The 19,084-nt window shown below is 38.2% G+C and overlaps 1 protein-coding gene across 1 annotated transcript in view; it reads left to right on the top strand.

The window, feature by feature from the left end:
• Positions 1 to 19,084, top strand: part of LOC136862813 (GDP-fucose transporter 1) — a 108,397-nt gene that overhangs the window by 65,590 nt on the left and 23,723 nt on the right. The window contains exon 3 of the mRNA XM_067139073.2: positions 7,793 to 7,931. Within this exon, the coding sequence (XP_066995174.2) occupies positions 7,793 to 7,931 (139 nt within the window). The remainder of the gene's footprint in view (positions 1 to 7,792; positions 7,932 to 19,084) is intronic.

Consider the following 19,084-nt stretch of genomic DNA (forward strand, 5'->3'; position numbering starts at 1 on the left):
TTATTATTATTATTATTATTATTATTATTATTATTATTATTATTATTATTATTATTATTATTATTATTATTATTATTATTATTATTATTATTATTATTATTATTATTATTATTATTATTATTATTATTATTATTATTTACCACGAATCATACAGATTATATGAATGGTCTAGTGAAAAAGGGCAAGCCCCATGTACATTAGTTGCTTCACAGACCTACTAAGGTAATATATACAATAACTAGCAGTTACCCATGGCTTTGCTCACGTAGATTTCGTAAATTGATAAAAGTAATTGTTCCTCGGTACTGTACTAAGACATTATCTGAAAATCCCTGAAGTACAGAAACTCAACGAAAATTTGAGTTTCATTTACCCCAGAAACTCTTTGTAAACCACGTTTATGGTATTGCCTGTTGGGGCTAAGATGACCATGTGACATAGAACTGTACATGTGGGAAAAAGTCTTCTTTCAAGTTGAAAACAAAAAACAAAAATTTACATGTTTCTTTATTTTAGAAGGAGATTCCAAATACATATTTCCATGTCTGTAACATCTTTAGTTTTTGAGATATAGGCCTAAGTATCCCCATAAAAATAATTCAACCCTTTTATCAGTCCTTCCCCCACCTAAGTAAATTTTCCAAAAACAAAACAAAAAAAAAATACATGTCAATTTACTTTTAGAGGAGATTCCAAATACCAATTTTCATGTCTGTAACGTCCTGAGTTTTGAGATATAAGTATCCTCATAAAAATAATTCAACTCCTTTTCACTTCTTTTCACCCCTGTTACGTGCCTTTTCCAAAAACAAAAGTACATGTTCCAGTATTTTTAAAAGACTTTCCAAATACCAAGTTTCATGTCTGTAACATGTTAAGTTTTTGACATGTACTGTACATATACTGGTACCGGTACTCATTTTATACATTCACTCACTTTTTCTATTCTTTTCAGCTCCTAAAGTGCATTTTCCGAAAACAAAAAATATGGGTTTCTTTATTTTTAAAGGAGATTGCAAATACCAGTTTTCACGTCTGTAACATCTTCAGTTTTTGAGATATAAGTGTCATCATAAAAACATTTCAACTTCTTCACTTCTCTCCACCCTCTGCCCCTTAAGTGGACTTTCCGTAAACAAAAAATACATGTTTATTTTTAAAGGAGATTCCGAATACCAATGTTCATGTCTGTAGCATCTTCAATTATTTTAGATGTAAGTATCCTCATACAAATAATTCAACAAATTTTTTAATTTCCCTCCCCCCTTAAGGAGATTTTTAGGAAACAAAAGAAGACATGTTTCTTTATTTTTAAAGGGGATTCCAAATACCAATTTTCATGTCTGTAACCTTCATTTTTTGAGATATAAGTATTCCCATAAAAATAATTCATTCTTCTCGCTTCCTCTCACCCTCCCCCTTAAGTGAATTTTCCAAAAAAAAAAAAAAAAAAAAAGCATCCACAAACCAATTATCATGACTGTAACATCTTTGGTTTTTGAGATATATGTATCCACATGAAAAGAATTCAACTCCTATTTCACAACCCCACGCCCCCCCCCCCCCCCCCGACCAAGTTAATTTTTCCCCCAAAAAGCATGGATTTTATTTTCAAAGGAGATTTCAAATACCAACTTTCATGCCTGTAACATCTTTAGTTTTATTTTAGATATAAGTATCCTCATACAAATAACTCAACTAATGTTTCAATTCTTTCATTCCCCCTTAAGTGGATTTTTATAAAACAAAAGAATACATGTTTCTTTGTTTTTAAAGGAGATTCCAAATACCAATTTCCACATCTGCAACATCTTTACTTTTCGAGATATAAGTATCTTCATACAAAGAATTCAACTCATTTTCCAATTCTTTCACCTCCCCCAAGTGGATTTTCTGAAAACAAAAACATATGTATTTCTTTATTTTTAAATGAGACTCCAAATACTACCAATTTTCAAGTCTATAACATCTTCAGTTTATGAGATATCAATATCCTAATAAGAATTCAACCCTGTTTCCAGTCCTTTAACCCCCCACTCTCTTAAGTGTTTTATCCTGAAAATGAAAATACATGTGTATTTTTTAAAAGATTAAAAATACCAATTTTCACATCTGTAACATGTTAGGTTTTTGAAATATACGGTAGGTACACTAATTTTAAACATTCACTCCAATCCCCTTATCAGTCCTTTTTACCTGCCTCCCCCCCCCCCCCAAAGTGTTCCCTTTAAGTGGATTTTCCAAAAAAAAAAATCATCTGTTTCTTTACTTTTACAGGAGATTCCAAATACCAAATTTCAAGTCTGTAACATGTTATGTTTCTGAGATATAATCTGGATATAGTCTTTTCAAAAATTCACCCCCGTTATCACTCCTGTTCAACCCCCATTAATTGGGTTTTCCAAAAACAAAAAAATATGTTTTTCTTTATTTTTAAAGGTGATTCCAAATACTAATTTTCATGCCTGTAACATCTTCAGTTTTGAGATATAAGTATCCTCATAAAAGATATTCAACCCATTTTCGCCCTGTTTCACCCCCCCGTAATGGTATTTTCCGAAAATAAAAAAATATGCCCTCTTTATTTTTAAAGGATTGGGCGAGTTGGCCGAGTGGTTAGGGGTGCGCAGCTGTGAGCTTGCATCTGGGAGATAGTGGGTTTGAATCCCACTGTCGGCAGCCCTGAAGATGATGGTTTTCCATGGTTTCCCATTTTCACACCAAGCAAATGCTGGGGGTGTACTTTAATTAAGGCCACAGCCACTTCCTTCCAACTCCTAGACCTTTCCTATCCCATCATCGCCATAAGACCTATCTGTGTCGGTGCGACTTAAAGCCGCTAGCAAAAAAAAAATTAAAGGAGATTCCAAATACCAATTTTTACGTCTGTACAGTTTTAAGTTTTTGGGATATAGGTGGACTCATTTAAACAATTCACACCTTTTTTCACCCCCTTAGTGACGGAATATCCACAAGTCCTCCCTTAGTGAGCACCTACACTTTAATATAGATGTATCCTCAAAAGTTTGTTTCTTTATGTCCAGTAGTTTTGGCTCGGCGATTATGAGTCCGTCAGTCAGTCAGTCAGTACATGCTATTTTATATATATATATATATATTCCATTATTCACATATTTACACTCGTACAGTAGTTAATTCACTCAACGACACTTTCTCTCCCTTTCACTCCCGTCCCTGTACACAGAGATTTACATCTTTTTACTTGGTTTGTAAACTGCGTTAGAGGCAAGGCTTTTATTTTAGGTGGTAGCTCATTCCAGAGACGTGTGGAGCGGCCGTAGTAACCGGATTGGTAAGGGGTAGTACGGGCAAATGGAGGGACAAGATTAACACCTCTGCGGATGGAGCAAAAGGACAGGGAAAGGCGGCGAAACGGGTCAAGGTTAATGGAGCTGGAAAGTGATTTTTGGAGGAAGATCAAGTCGATTCTTTTGACAATGGTTTCTATTGAGGGGAGGTTAGCCAGATGAAGATGGGAGCAGTAAGTTATCATTTATCAGCCTTTCTTCCCGATTCTGTATTTTTTGAAGTTTGTTTAGATTTGTGACAGTGGTGGGACTCCAGGCAGGAAAACCATAGGTTAGTATGGGTCTTACAATACTGAGGTAGGCTGTTCGTAGGGCCCCTGATATGAAGCCTTTTAGGTTCCTCCTAAGAAATCCCATGACTTTTTTTGCTTTTCGTCTTGCCTCCTCCGTCTGCAGGTCTTTCATAGACTGACAGCCGCTCTCAGCTTTCTGTAGCTGAAGTTCCTGGTTTGCTTCAATTTCATTCCTTTCAACCCCTCAGGGATCTCGAACACAAGTTCAACTTGTATTTTATATGATCACAATTGTACCGGGCAGTACACCTCCACGCCGCGAATTCAAATATTGCGCCAGTTGAAACCTCTCTACAGGAGAAACCCTGAACTTTAACAAACTGTATTAACTCAACGGTTTCTCGGAAGATGTCACTACTGTAAATTTGGTAATCTTGAAGTGTTCTGAACTGTGTCTATTTTGATTTGTGTTTGTTTGCTCCGTATCAAGAAGTTTGAACATTCTCTAACAGATGTCGCTAGCCAAACTATGGTAACACACTCTGGTGCAATGGAATGAACTTTCTTGAAAAAATATTGTATTCCTAAGTTTTATTTTTACCAAATTTTGTTCTGTGGTTTGTGGGTTGGCAATATAATCCTTTCCTTCCGCCAGTTTTGAAATTAGCCAATCATAAATTTCTGTAATTAATTTTCCACCAATAAGTTGTTTCTTCATCGTCTTGTATATTAGTTTTTGCTGGTAGCCAATAAAAGTTTGTGGGTGGGTTGTTATCATTCAGGAAAGGTCTCGAATGTTCCACGAGGGTATATAAACTGCTGATTTTCTTGTCTTGGTGCCACTTCATCGACAACTTGCTTAGTGTGTGATTATGTAGCAGGGGGCGGGAAGCGTCTCTTTCTTCGGACAGCAGTTCATCAACAAGGTAATGGCCTGTTAACATCTTTATTTCTTGCTAGCTCAGCAGTTTAACTCTCGGGGAGGGTTCGAAACCTTTAGTATGTAACCTACCCTTTTAAAATGTAAATTCTTTTCTGTCCATCTACAAATTACAAGTCTGTAAAGCGGGGATAGAGAGTGCTTCACCCTCTCGAACTCCCCTTCATTTTGAATTTTGAGGTGACTATGTTTTCGTAACCGTTTTTCTCTTCCTTCTTAAAGTCTTAAACTTATTTGCTGACTAGTCACCTCCATAGATTGGGATTAGCCCCTGTATCATCAGCCTAGCGCCACATAGGTTTTGACAAAACTTGGTGTAGGAGTGCAAGTTATCGCCTCCATTCTATTTTTGCATTATGGGCCAGTAACTTAACCTGATGTTTTGTTTTCTTCATGTGAAGGCCCTGTAGGTTGGGTACAAGATACCCCTGTTTCACTGTATGTGTGCCTTGAGGGCAGTTAGGAGTGAAGTTGGTTGTGGCCTTTGATAGGCTTGTAAAATTAAGATCAGGTCTGCTCTTTCCTAATTTGATCTCTGCGTGCCTCTTGGAGGCTTAACATTGTAATTAGGGGCAAGTGCTCCTTGGAATGATGGGGTTTTCTGCTCCTTTGTTCATTTGGTAACTGGGTAAAGTTGAGCTATTCGCTCAAAGGTTGTGAGTGTGGGGCTGTGGGGCTCGAAGACCAAAACTTGGTAAAAAAACCCCTGATGGGAAAAATCATTTTGTACCTGACTTTCATTGTTATTTCACCTAGTGGAAATTGTTGAATGTTGTTTACTGTTATTTGTTGATTTTGAAGAGAAAATATAACCTTTGTTAAAGTTTTAAATTAACTTTAATTTGGTAGTTGAGACCTATTCCAACCCGCACCTCCTTTCACCTCTGCTGTTCCACAGTACCCTCGGAACAACAATGTTTGCAGGTATCTTTCTTTGGTGACATGATGTGCAGATTAAAACATGTATTAAAGATATGACAATAAAAGGATTCCTTGGCTGGTTCTGTGCTATTTTCAAGGCATTTTTCCTTGTACAAGTGGTACATTTTGTACCAGACTCAGCTTTCTGCAGGTGAAGTTCATGGTTTGCCTCAATTTGCTCCCTTTCAACCCCTTAGGGATTTCGAAACACAACATCAACTCATATTTTATACGATCACAATGTTTGAAGGTATCTTTCTTTGGTGACATGATGTGCAGATTAAAACTATTAAAGATATGGCAATAAAAGGATTCCTTGGCTGGTTCTTTACTATTTTCAAGGCATTTTTCCTTGTACAAATGGTACATTTTGTGAATGTCAAGATCACTAGACAGATATTTATAGTGTTGGTTATTCACTCTCATATACTGTGACTTGTAACACAGGAATGATGCAATATGTTGTCAAATAATGTGTTCTCTTATTTGAAGGGATCAGGTTTCTTTCCTCTTCTGTCTTCACCACGTGACCTCCCATCTGTGTACCATTTAATAGCCTAGTGACACAGCCATCTGAAATAGCAAATGTCTGTAAAAATAGTTTGTTTTTTTACACACATGAATAGAACAGTCATCCATTTTTAGAGTCTAAATATTCATAGCACTGTTTTTTCAGGTCTGCTGTTGTCGCATGGTTGCTTAATCTTCACAGGTACTTACTGTATCAAACCACACAGATAGGCATTCTCTTGACTAAAATTGCCTATATTCCACAAACTGTGAAGGTACTTTTGTGACACGTCCTCTATAGCATGTTCCTTTTTAGGGCACTTACAGTCACTCATATTACATACTTTTTAAAGTTGTATAATACGACTTCTGTTTTTATAGCTCTGACCAGCATTCTGTCTAACCTATGCCATTTCCCTGGCATAACCTTCCAGCTTCCGAACACGTTTATGAACCATTGTCTGTGGAGTGTCTTCTGCCTCCATTAAACGCAGAGTAATACCGTGTAAATGGAATAGGTTGCACATGTCACGTCTCCTGACCGCTCACAAGCTGCTAGTAGCGGGAACTGACTTCCTTCACTAGGCACAAAACACATGCGAGGAATGTTAGTGTACTCAAACTTGTAATGCTCTCTGGTGGCACTATGCCCTTTCTTCACGTGTCTGCTAAGTCCTTCGTGATGTGGAGAATACGTTAGCGCTAAAAACTCAACTGCGATAATATCTGACTTACATCACTTGGCGACCAACAGTTCATTTGTTTCCAGTGCAAGGATGTTTCCATATTCACTTCTTTTACTTTTTACTGCTTTATATGGTAATGACAGTCTTCCTCTATCCTGGTAGTAAAGTCATCCCACATACCAGCATTTTTTTTCTTTTCTTCTTGGATTAGTCATTTTACAGCCAACCTCCTGGTCCGATATTCTTGTGCTCGCTCTTCAATTTCTACCTCATTTCTTCTATTGCCCATTTTTGTTTTGCTTGATCTAATTTTCTTTTCAGCATATTTTTTTCTTTTAGTGCTGTCATCACTTGATCATTCCACCAAGGTATTTACTTCTCTATCGGTTTTGTACTTGTTTTCCCACACATTTCCTCAGCTTCCTTTACAAGAGTTTCCTTGAACAAGGACCATTCATCTTCTACTCCTCTAATCTCAGTTTTGGGTAATTTTGTTGTTACACTTGCTTGGTATATCTCTTTCTTCTCCGAGTCCTTGAACAACCAGGTCTTGACCTTTGTCATTTTCATGCACTTAGCTTTGGGGACATGGGCCTCTTTAAGATGAGTTATTAATAGCCGGTGGTCGCTATCTTGACACTCACTGGGTGTGACTTTCACATCACTAACATAGCGACCAAGCTGTGCCATCAATGATGATGTAATCTACCACAGTCTTGAGCTTTCCATCCCAACTGTATCTTGTTATTTTATGACTCTCTCTTTTCTAAGTTGTTTTGCACACAGAAATCAATCATGTTGTCCCCTTCAGAGTTTCTGTTCCCAAAGCCATGAGGTCCAATAATGCTTTCACAACCTTCTCTCTCTTTACCAACTTGAGCATTCAGATCACCCATAATTATAATGTTCTCCTCTGTTGTTTGTTCTTTAAGTTCAGTAAGGAATTCTTCTTTCTCATCTGTGGTACATCCTGTTTGAGGTACATATACTAGAAATAAAGTGTGATGCACATTTCCATCTCATAACCTGTCATTCACAGTGGTGACATCTGTCTGTACATCTAAATCTTTGTGAAGGAGGAGACCAACTCCATTTTTGGATTCACTCATCTTCCCACATATTCCTTGAAATTCACAATATCTACTAATAATTGCGATTTCTTTTATTTTTCAGGTTATTGCTGTCTCCATCCTCTTTACAGGGATGATTGCATTCAATAATTTATGCCTGAAGTATGTTGATGTTGGGTTCTACTATATAGGTCGTTCCTTAACCACTGTCTTCAATGTTGCTTTGAGCTATGCAATACTTGGTAAGTTACGATATGCTCGTCTTTTTGGGCAGTTGCTATGTAGGTATAGGGGTTCACTACTTTTGTGTTCTCTTTAACTGCCCAGTGACCCTGAATGCAAAGTTGAATTCCTTTCTTGGTTCTAACAATAGAAAGGTAGCATCAGTCTGTTATTGCTAAAAATTGATAAAATTTTCCATACCTTTGGAAGTAAGCATGTAGGGGAACCTGGGGTAATTAGAACATTATCATATAAATACCAAAAAGTAACTAATGATATTTCTGCATTCCCACACATTATAGAATGTTACTCAATTTGTGCAAGAGTATTTTCTAATTACCCTATCATTTTGTATTTTATTTTCCTACATATGATATTTATATGATAATGTTCCGATTACCACAGGTTCCCCTATACTTAATAATTAACATATAGTTAAATTTTCTCACATAATGGGAGTGTTTATTGTAGAGACAGGGTTGACATGGTAGGAGGGGGAGTATTCATACTGGTAAATTTTTGTATAAGCTAGGAAAAAACTAAAGATGGGAAACATGAAATTGTAGGTATAAGGCTCATCTCTAAAGATGATAAGCAACTTGATGGGTTTTTTTTGTTTGTTTTAGAGACCTGGATGGGGTAATGCTGATGCAGAGTTATTTGATAAGACAATCAGGTGTTTGGGAACAATGCAGAAAGGACGGAGCGAGTGGCTGCGTAGTTTGGTCACGTAGCTCTCAGCTTGCATTCAGGAGAGCAGCAGCCCTGAATTAGTTTTACGTGGTTTCCCATTTTCATACCAAGCGAATGCTGGGGCTGTACATTAATTAAGACCACAGTTGCTTCCTTCCTGATCATAGTCCTTTCCTATCCAATCTGCTTTCCTTCCTTTCTTCCTTCATTCCTTCACACTGCTCGTGCTTTTCACAAAAAGAAACCAGCACACACATCTTCTGTTTGGGCTTATCTATCTAGTTAATAATAATAACACTACTCAACAAGGTGTTCATAACATAGACAAGAATAACTATTTTTAGGTAATTTGTATGTCCTGATTATGAATATGGCCTTGGAAAATTACCTACATATCACATTTTTTATAAACTCATATTTTTTGTTAGCGGATCATATAAAAATGTGTTAAAACCTACCCATTTTGAAAGAGGTTGTGTTCTTTAACATGGATCTTTTACACAAATACGTATAACTTCCGTTCTTTTAAAGTACCATTTGAAACATACTTTCTTTTTTGTGGTTTGAATGAGTGTTACCCCTTGCGGTGGTTTGTTATTTTATTACCCTTACTATGCACCTGCATGGAGGGTAGGTGCATCCGGCTATAACTGCCTGTGAAAATACGGTTGGTTGCTGTTGTATTGTGAGACAAGGAACGTTTAGTCCTGATTGTGGAAGTGTTGCGAGTAGTACTAGTTATTCTGTTATAGTGTTAAATGGATCGCAATCGTTGTTCATGTAAAAATTCTCCAAATAGTTTCTGCTATGTTTGTGGGGAATTAACTTTGAAATCACATCATCATCATCATCATCAAAGTTCCACTCCGGTCGCCTGGGTGTGGTTAACAAGCGTCCTCCACTCCTTTCTGTCCTTCCACTTTTCCTGCTCCATTACTTCCGCCACATCCAATCCAGTGTCTCTAATGTCCTTCCAAATCTGATCCATCCACCTTCTTCTCAGTCTTCCAACTGGTCTCTTTCCCTTAACTTCTCTTTCCAATTCCCTTCTTGCTACCCTTTCCTTGCTTTCTGTATGTTCTATAAATCAGTTCTATATTTAGCTCTTCTCTGATTTTAATATTTTGAATTCAATCTCTTTTTGTCTTTTAAACCAATGTTCTTAAAAATTTCATTTCTACTGCTTGGATCTTACTATCTTGTCTCTTATTAGTTACCAGCGTTTCTAGTCCGTATGTTACAATTGGTATGAAATACTGTTTATATAACAGTAATTTCATTCTCTTGGGTACTTTGTCATCCCATAAAAGCTCTCTGACTTGATGATAAAATGTTGTACATTTACTTAGTCTGTTATTAATTTCAGGGGGCCGATGACCTTCAATGTTAGGCCCCTTTAAACAACAAGCATCATCATCATTAATTTCAGGGTTGATTTCATTACTTCCATTAATAACGCTACCTGGATATGTAAACTGTTCTAGATTCTCTAACTGTTCTCCATCTATGTTCACTTGGCTTCTCTTTTTCTCTTTTCCACAGTGCATGACTACAGTTTTCTTTTTAATAATTACCATTCCAAACTCCTTCGGATTTTCATTCCAAATGTCCAGTCTCCTTTGTACTTCCTTTTCTCCCTTTCCCCAAATCACCACATCATCTGCAAATACCAAAACATTCACTTCATCACTACTGATACTCTGTTTTACACATTGTATGATTTCATGCATCAGTATGATAAACAATAATGGCGACAGTGCACTTCCTTGCCTGAGACCTTTTTTTGTATAAAATACTTCAGTCACCACTCCCCACTTGTGCACTGCCTTTACTCTCATGATACAACATTTTTATTTTGTTAACTAATGATTTTGATACATTCCTTTTCAGTAGGCATTCCCATACATGTTTTCTCTTAATTGTATCACAAGCTTTTTCCAAATCTAAAAATACGAATATAATTTCCTTGTTCCTTTCCAGATGTTTTTCCATCATTGTTTGCACTGTAAATATCAAGTCTATTGTTGATATATTTGGTCTAAAGACATATTGTTCTTCCTCTAATTGTGTTTCTATTATATCCCTCAGTCTTTTGTCTATGACTTTCTCCATTACCAGTATTTTTAGCCCATGTGATAATTTTCACATTTCTTCCTATTTTCTTTTTTGAACAGTGGTACAATGCTTCCTTGTTGCCAATCTTCAGGTATCCTTTCATCCTTCCATATGGCATTGAGGGCTCTGTATAGCCACTGTAGTCCAAATGCTTCCTACGGCCTTAATCATATCAGCATTGAATTTGTCTTTTCCACTTGCTTTACCTTTGGTCATTACTTTCACTGCCCTTTCAAGTTCCAACCATGTTATTGGGTTCTCTTCTTTTTCTCCATCTATTATTTCCATTTTCTTATCTCTTTCTTCCTCCGAGCAGTCATCCTCATTATAAAGCTTTTCACAATGCCGATTAATTACGGACAGTGTAAAAAAGCACATCACTTGTAGTTTGGCTGTAAAGTAGGTGATCAAGATAAAAATTGGGCACCACATTTGTGTTGTGTAACGTGTTACATGAAGTTAACAGAATGGTTTCGGGGGACACATAACAATATGTCTTTTTCTGTTCCAATGATTTGGCAACAGCCTACCAGTCATCTGGAAAATTGTTACTTCTGTATTACCAAAACAAAGGGATTTTCAAGAAAAACTAAAGGTAACATTGTGTATCCTAATCTGCCATCAGACACAAGATCTGGACCACGTTGTCCAGAGCTTCATGTCTCTATCAAGATTATGTCATTCCAGAGGAACATGAACAATCAGAATCCTCAGACTACCCTTCAACTTCTGCTGATCCTACCTACTTTCCCAAACATCATGAAACATCTCATCTGATATGACAGGCAGAACTTAATGATCTAGTTAGGGATTTAGGTCTTTCCAAGCATCATGCTGAACTATTAGGTTTTAGATTACAAGAATGGAACATTAGTTATTAGCAAGAGATACCAAGATTCCAGTGTTCAGAAAATGAAATGATAAGCTGACTACTTATTTTGCAATGGAAAATTCTGTTTGTGCATGCAAAAATGTGATCAGGCTGATGGATGAATTAGATATTGAATACAATCCAGAAGAATGGAGACTGTTCATCGATTCATCAAAACTAAACTTAAAAGCAGTTTTATTACACAATGGCAATACAAAACCTTCCATTCCAGTGGTTCATTCAATCGCTATGAAAGGAACTTACGAAAACATGTCACTAATTTTGAATGCAGTAAATTATAATGAACATCGCTGGGCAGTTTGTGGCAATTTGAAAGTAATAGCTTTGTTGCTTGGATTACAAGGAGGGTATACTAAGTTTTGTTGTTGTTTGTGCTTGTGGGACAGTCGATCAACAGCACAGCATTATGTGGTGAAGGACTGGCCTATCAGAAAAGGTTATTTATTTATTTTATTTATTTATTCACAAAGCACAAGATACAGCTACATTGAACAAATTTCACTTGCACTGTCAACAGACTAATTAACAAATGTAAACTTTTATAATAAAATATAACAAACATAACAAAATATGACAAGATCAGTTACAAAGCCTACTAATAACAACTGTCCAAATCGAAAACCATGTGAATGTCCATGCTCTTGTGTCCTATTAATATTGTTAAAGAGAGTTGGGAGATGGATTAGGAAAGATCGTTGAAGTATTGAGTGCTGAGTGTGGGAAATGTGGAGGTCTTTGGTTCAGGTGGAGCGAGAAGGAACACTGAGAGAGAAGAGTGAGACAAGGTATTCCGAGCGGTAATGCCCATTTAAGATCCCGTGGAGGAAACTCAGGTTAGCTACCTGTTGCCTGATGTGCAGTGGTGATACACATATTGCCCTTAATACCTGCTGCATAGACAGATTTCTGAGTTTGGAATTTCTGTTCCTAATAATTGCAGCAAAAAAGGATACTGTTCTGTCTAACTGGTCAATATTGGAGGGGGAGGCTGTTGTCCAAATCAGAGAGCAGTAGTTTAAGAGAGGTTGAATGATCGTGAGGAAGAAGTGACGAAGAGCAGTGGGGTCAGAAATTTCTGTGAAATGGTAGAGAATGCCTAGTAATTTCATAGCCTTGGTTGTATATGTTTCTATGTGGGTCTTAAATTGTAATTTTGTATCGAATATTACACCTAGGTCACGCTGTTGTGTAACTACAGTGATGGGCTTGTCGAGTAGGTAATTTGATGTTGGTAGAGGAGATGTACGTAGTGTTATGGTCATGTGGCTGCATTTTTGTGGATTGGTGATAAGTTTCCAGGTATGGCACCAGTTGAGAGGGCATTAAGTGAGGACTGTAGCAGAGCTGCATCTGCTGGATTCCTGATCTCCCTAAATATCTTGCAGTCATCAACAAAAAGCAGGGTATTCGCTGTTTCGTTGAGTTTGGATGGCAGGTCGTCCATAAACGAGGAAAACAGCAAGGGGCCAAGAGCACTGCCTTGTGGGACACCAGAGGTGACTGGTAACCATGAGGATGAAGTGCCTGATATTACCACTTCTGCCAATGGTTATGTAGGAAGCCAGCAGGAAAGGTCAGAAGACTGCCATGTATATTAAATCGTTCGGAGAGTTTATGGAGCAACAGAGTATGGTCTACAGAATCGAAAGCTTCCAAAATGTCTACATAGCAGATATCCAGCTGTGATTTAGCTGCAATGGCATGTGATGCAAAGCTATGCAGAGTGGCCAGGTGTGTTAGACAAGGGCTACCTGGTAGAAAACCATGCTGCTTGGTTGAGATATAGGGCAAGGTGAATGCGAGGAGATGCTGGTGTATAATTTTTTCAAAGATAAAAGATAGTGTGGGGAGAATAGAAATTGGTCGGTAAGATGAAACATTAAATTTGTTGCCTGATTTGAGAAGTGGAATGATATTTGCCTGTTTTCAGGTGATAGGAAAATAGCCCACGGCAAAATATCTGTTAAATAATTTAGAGAGAGGGACGCAAAGGGTGCTGGCAGTATTTTTTAAGAAAAGAGGATCTATAGTGTCGGGACTAGTAGCTCTGTTGGTATGAAGAGTTTGAAGAAGGTTGTGAACTTCACTTGGTGTGGTAGTTATGCTTGATAGGGTTCTGTTTGAAACTATACCTACGGGAGGGACCGGTTTGTTTTGTAAGGCAGGGGAGAAGTTGGAGAAGAAACACCTGTTGAACAGTTCATTGCAATCGGCACCATCTGCTGTTGCATCATTGTGGTTCATGCTGACAGGAATCCGCTCCGTCCTTCTCCGTGTGTTGATGAGACTCCAGTAGCACTTGGGATTGCTGCGGACGTTTTCATTGACAGTGTCTACATGTGTTTTGTAGTCTCTTCTGACCATAAACTTCGCGTGGCGTGGGATTTTAGCAAAGGTATTGTGCGTGTGGGGGTTTGGGAAGTCTTTCCAAAGGCGCCAAGCTCTCTTCTTATTAAATAGTATCAGTCTGGTCCCTTGTGATATCCAGTGTTGATATTTGCTGGTAGTAGCCTGTTGTGCAGGTACGAAGCCTTTAATTGCAGCTTGCAGCCAATTATACAGCAGGTCAAGAGCCGATTCGATATCAGCTATTTCAAGAAGGCTCCAAGGAAGGCATTCCACATTGCAGGCCAGTCGGCACAGCGGCAGATGTAGGTAGGGCGGGAGGATGTCCTGCTGTGAGGCTTTGAGGAAAGGTGGGGTAGGAGGAATGTAGCATCGAGAGACTGGTGGTCGCAGAGGAAAAGGTTTCTGCCTGGGGTTATTGTTTTAAGTTCTAATGAGGAGAGCATTAGAACTTAAAACAATAACCCCAAGTATATTCCTGGTGAACATAATGTTAAATATCCTCTACTAGTTAAACGTGAAAAAGTACTTCTTCTGCCTCTGCATATAAAACTAGGGCTAATCAAAACTTTTGTGAAAGCTCTAGATAGGAGTGTAGAAGCCTTTCAATACTTAAAGACTTTGTCCCCTAAAATCAGTGATGCTAAATTAAAAGAAGGCATATTTGTTGGTCCACAAATTAGAAAACTTTTGAAGGACAGCATTTTTTAGAAAAACTTAACCCTAAGGAATTACGACCATGGAAATCTTTTGCATCTGTTGTCAAAGGATTTTTAGGAAATCACAAGGAAGAAAATTATCGCCAATTAATAGAGATGTTAACTAAGAAACTACAAAGAAAGGGGCTGCTGTATGTCGCTGAAGATCCACTTCTTACGTACACATTTGAACTTCTTTCCTGAGAACTTAGGGGCTGTAAGTGATGAGCAAGGAGAGCGATTTCACCAAGACATTGCTACAATGGAGCAATGGTATCAAGGAAGATGGGATCCTCTGATGATGGATGATTATTGCTGGCTTTTACAAAGGGAAGTTTCCAGTTCATGTAAGAGAAAAAAATAAGCTATTTTTCTCTATTTGATTGCATGAAGAACAGTTTTTATAAGTCTCAATAGTTGCTCAGTTATTAATATACCAGTTCTATTATATCTAAGCTACCCTTGAAAATTTTCATACTAAAATGAGAACACAGTAATTTTTAATAGATCAAAAATCCCGATTTATTCAATGTACCGTATCAATTAAATTCTATAACACAAAAATGTGACATGTTACTAATTTTTCACTGTCATTTTCATGTTCAGTGCATTCAATTTAGTTAAGATCAGCCTATTTTATTAATGTCATAACCCAATAAATGCACACACATACACACACACAAATGTATTCAACCATGAATGGCCACACGTAGTAATTGCTGTCTATTTATGAGTCTCTCTTCCTTATGGGACAGCAGGCAGTCTGGTCTGGTCTGGTCCATTGCTGTTACCTGGGGATGGCTCAACCTTACTTTCACTTCCCGAAGTCCAGTCACCTCATACAGCAGCTGTGTGTAGACCGCTGGATTTGAACACAGGGCTGTGGGCTACATATCACATGATGACTATTCCTTGGTTCAACTCCAGATACAGTCCAGTAATTCACACAGTCACATGCAGTGAAAAACTAAACAGCAACAGCTCAACAGTATTCAACAACAGGACAATAATCACAACAGCGAATATTAACACAGGTCCATTTACCCTCACACTCACAATAGTGGCTTCCCTTGCTGACTCACGACGAACTTCCATCTATAAAAACACACACAGTACTTTCAGGTAGTACACAGTCATCTGTTTCCCATGCTGTCTTCGATCCAGCTACTTGCTGGGCACTCCGACACAACAACCACCCTCGCTCCTCGTTCAGACCTTGGTGGGACATTAGCAATAGCCAACACCTCTATTGCCCTCACCCCAGCTACTGATTTCCAACACATTGAGTCTCAAACTGACTCCACCACAGAGTCCAACACTGACTCCAAGTCTATCACCTACTCTGACTGACTGTCCAAGGCTAGCCTCCCTTTTTATAGCTTCAGTGTTGTGAAACAGAATATTCGCGAGGTGGCTAGAGGCGGAACATTCTCGTTTAATCTCCAAGAAACTCGCAGGTAAACCAGCTGATGAGAACAATGCACGGAAATGCCAGTCATGCCTTCCAGGCCAGCTGGGAGCTCCCCGGTCGGCTGACTCACTAGTCCCTTCCAAGAAGTACCGAAAGGGGCTACGACAGGGCTGTGGTAAGACCCCAATTTGATTATGGTTCCAGTTGGGACCCCCATCAAGATTACTTGATACAAGAATGGGGAAAGATCCAAAGGGAAGCAGCATGATTTGTTCTGGGAGATTTCTGGCATAAAAATAGTGTCTATAACCATTAGGTTCGTATGTCTGTCAAAACTAATTTGAATTCAAATTTTATTTTAATTGAAATGGTATCTTTTACAGGCATAATCTGTTGTTAAACATTTTTTCAGATGTGTAGATTGATGCTTTCGGGGCCTGTAATTGTAGACATGATATAAGCTTTTGGGCTTTTGCCATATCAAGAAAACAATGTGAATTTCTTTACATTTCCTAGAGAACTTTGCTCTGCATCTTCAGAAGAAAATCTTCATTGTTCATCAGGAAGACTTCTCCAATAATGAAGGTTTGAATTTAAGAATGCTTTCCGTTGGTCTAGAGTAAGTGGTAGACAAAACAAATGGAAATAAAATGCAACGAAAGACTCACAGGATAGAAGAATAGAAGAGAGCTGAAGAATGGAAAGAAAGTGTGTAGAGAAAACAGACGATGCAGAGTGAGAGTCGGTCTAGGTGGGGGGGCAAGATAACAGATGTACACAAGTAATGAAAATACGACACTCAACACATAGCCTGGAATGAACCATCTGGTGATGAGGAACGTACGAATTTGGAAAACACCAAAACAAAATAATGATAGTGGAAGGACAGGGAAGAGAACTACTTACGTAAATGCTTAACACTTTCAACACTATGCCCATATGGATAAGGGCGCACTGCTTTCCTGGTTGTGGACAACACCCATATGTCATATGGGCATGATTTTCGCATGTGTTTTTAGACAGTTGTACGTATCCCATACGGTTGCTGTCCCTTGCTTGGTGGTTGTAGTTTATCTAGTGTCTATTAGAATGCAGCAGTTATTGGGAAGTTCAAACTGAAATGATAAAAAGGGACCACTACCAAAGCACTCGATTTACCGGTTGCTAAGCGCGCCAAATATTTTGTGTTGTCTGCAGTGTTACTGTACAAACATGTCCTCATGCCGGCTCAATGATAGTGATATCTTGGATATTTTATCGGGAAAAGTGGTATAGAAATAGATGACACCAATGAAGACTCTCCTTACAGACCACATAATATATCAAGTGATAGTTTGGGCAATATTTTTATTTGTTACGTCACTTTCGAATGCAAGTTTTTGACTGCATTATTTTACTCCGAATACAAATGATAGAAATACTCCACCTCTCCAGAAATTTGGGCTTATTTTGTTCATTTAGATGGTGTTGCAAGGAGTGCAAGGTTGGACTGTGCATAGCCAAATGTTTTCAGGGCTGCTATATCAAAACAAACTAAGTTATTCCTAAATACATTAGGTAAATTTTGTATTTCAAATATAATTGTGTTTATTTGTGCCTTAAGTAGGCACATTAAATTATTTGTTTTTATTGTTTGAGCAGGCTTATGGCTAAAACATGAATTCTTTTCTGTACATCTTTTTATATTTTTTCATAAGACTAGTGTAATTAAATTACTGTAGATATGTACTTCCTGATTAACATCTTCAATTTGGATGGCTGATGCCTTTGTATGATACAAAAATCGGGTATGTACTACGTTTTGCTTTTGTGTTATAATGCATTAAAATTCAGAAAAAAGACCCAGTTCACTGCCAGGGTCCATGTAAAAATATGGTACTGATAGTGTTGAAAGTGTTAATGGCTGGCAACTATGTATTACTTAATTGATAGCCAGTGTCCCTGTTGAAATTGTTAGGATTTTTACATATTTCCACAGCTTCCTGTATAATCCTAGACCTGTAGTGTCTAGTGTGGATAAGAGCTTGAACACCTTGGAACACATCATGACTCGACAATAGGGCGTGCTCAGCTATAGCTGACTTGTCCGGTTTGTTGAGACGGATATTTCATTGGTGTTCCTTGATACTAATACCAATGAACTGGCATGTTTGACCAATGTATACCTCGTTGCAAGTAATAATAATGCTATTTGTTTTACGTCCCACTGACTACTTTTACGGTCTTCGGAGACGCCGAGGTGCCGGAATTTAGTCCCGCAGGAGTTCTTTTATATGCCAGTAAATCTACCGACACGAGGCTGTCGTATTTGAGCACCTTCAAATACCACCGGACTGAGCCAGGATCAAACCTGCCAAGTTGGCGTTAGAAGGCCAGCGCCTTAACCGTCTGAGCCACTCAGCCCGGCTTGTTGCAAGTACAGGGAATTTTGTACACCCCAGGGTGTAATAATGTGGACAATTTGTCCTTGCTTTTACCTAAATTGTAAGCAATTTTAGTGACTGTGCGAAACACGGTTTTTATATTGTGCTTGGAGAGGACCTTGGCAATTCAATCTGTGGTATTGTAAATGTAAGGCAGGTAGGCAGTTCCCTTCACTTCTTCTTTCTGTGAGTTTTGCTTAGTCGTCCCTTTGGGATGCAGGGCTCTATGAATCTGTACATCATTGTAATCATTACCCGTGAACAAGACTATGAGTGTGTCCATCTCCTCCTGGATATTTAATGATTCACAAATTTGTGTTGCCCTTGTGGTGAGTGTTGTGAGAATGCCCTGCTTTTGTGCTGGATTGTGGTAAGAATCTGCACGGAGATAGGAATTTACGTGGGTAGGCTTTTGATAGACGGTATGTCCTAAGGATCCGTCTGGTTTCTTTCTTACAAGAACATCCATGAAAGGAAAGCATCCATCCGACTCCATCTCTATAGTGGATTTAATTGAAGGATGCTGCTGATTTAGGCAGTTTAGAAATAGGTGAAGTTTCTCATGACCTTCTTTCCAGATCACAAATGTATCGTC

The sequence above is a fragment of the Anabrus simplex genome, chromosome 2 (genome assembly GCF_040414725.1).
Source record: "Anabrus simplex isolate iqAnaSimp1 chromosome 2, ASM4041472v1, whole genome shotgun sequence".
Taxonomy (NCBI): Eukaryota; Metazoa; Arthropoda; class Insecta; order Orthoptera; family Tettigoniidae; genus Anabrus; species Anabrus simplex.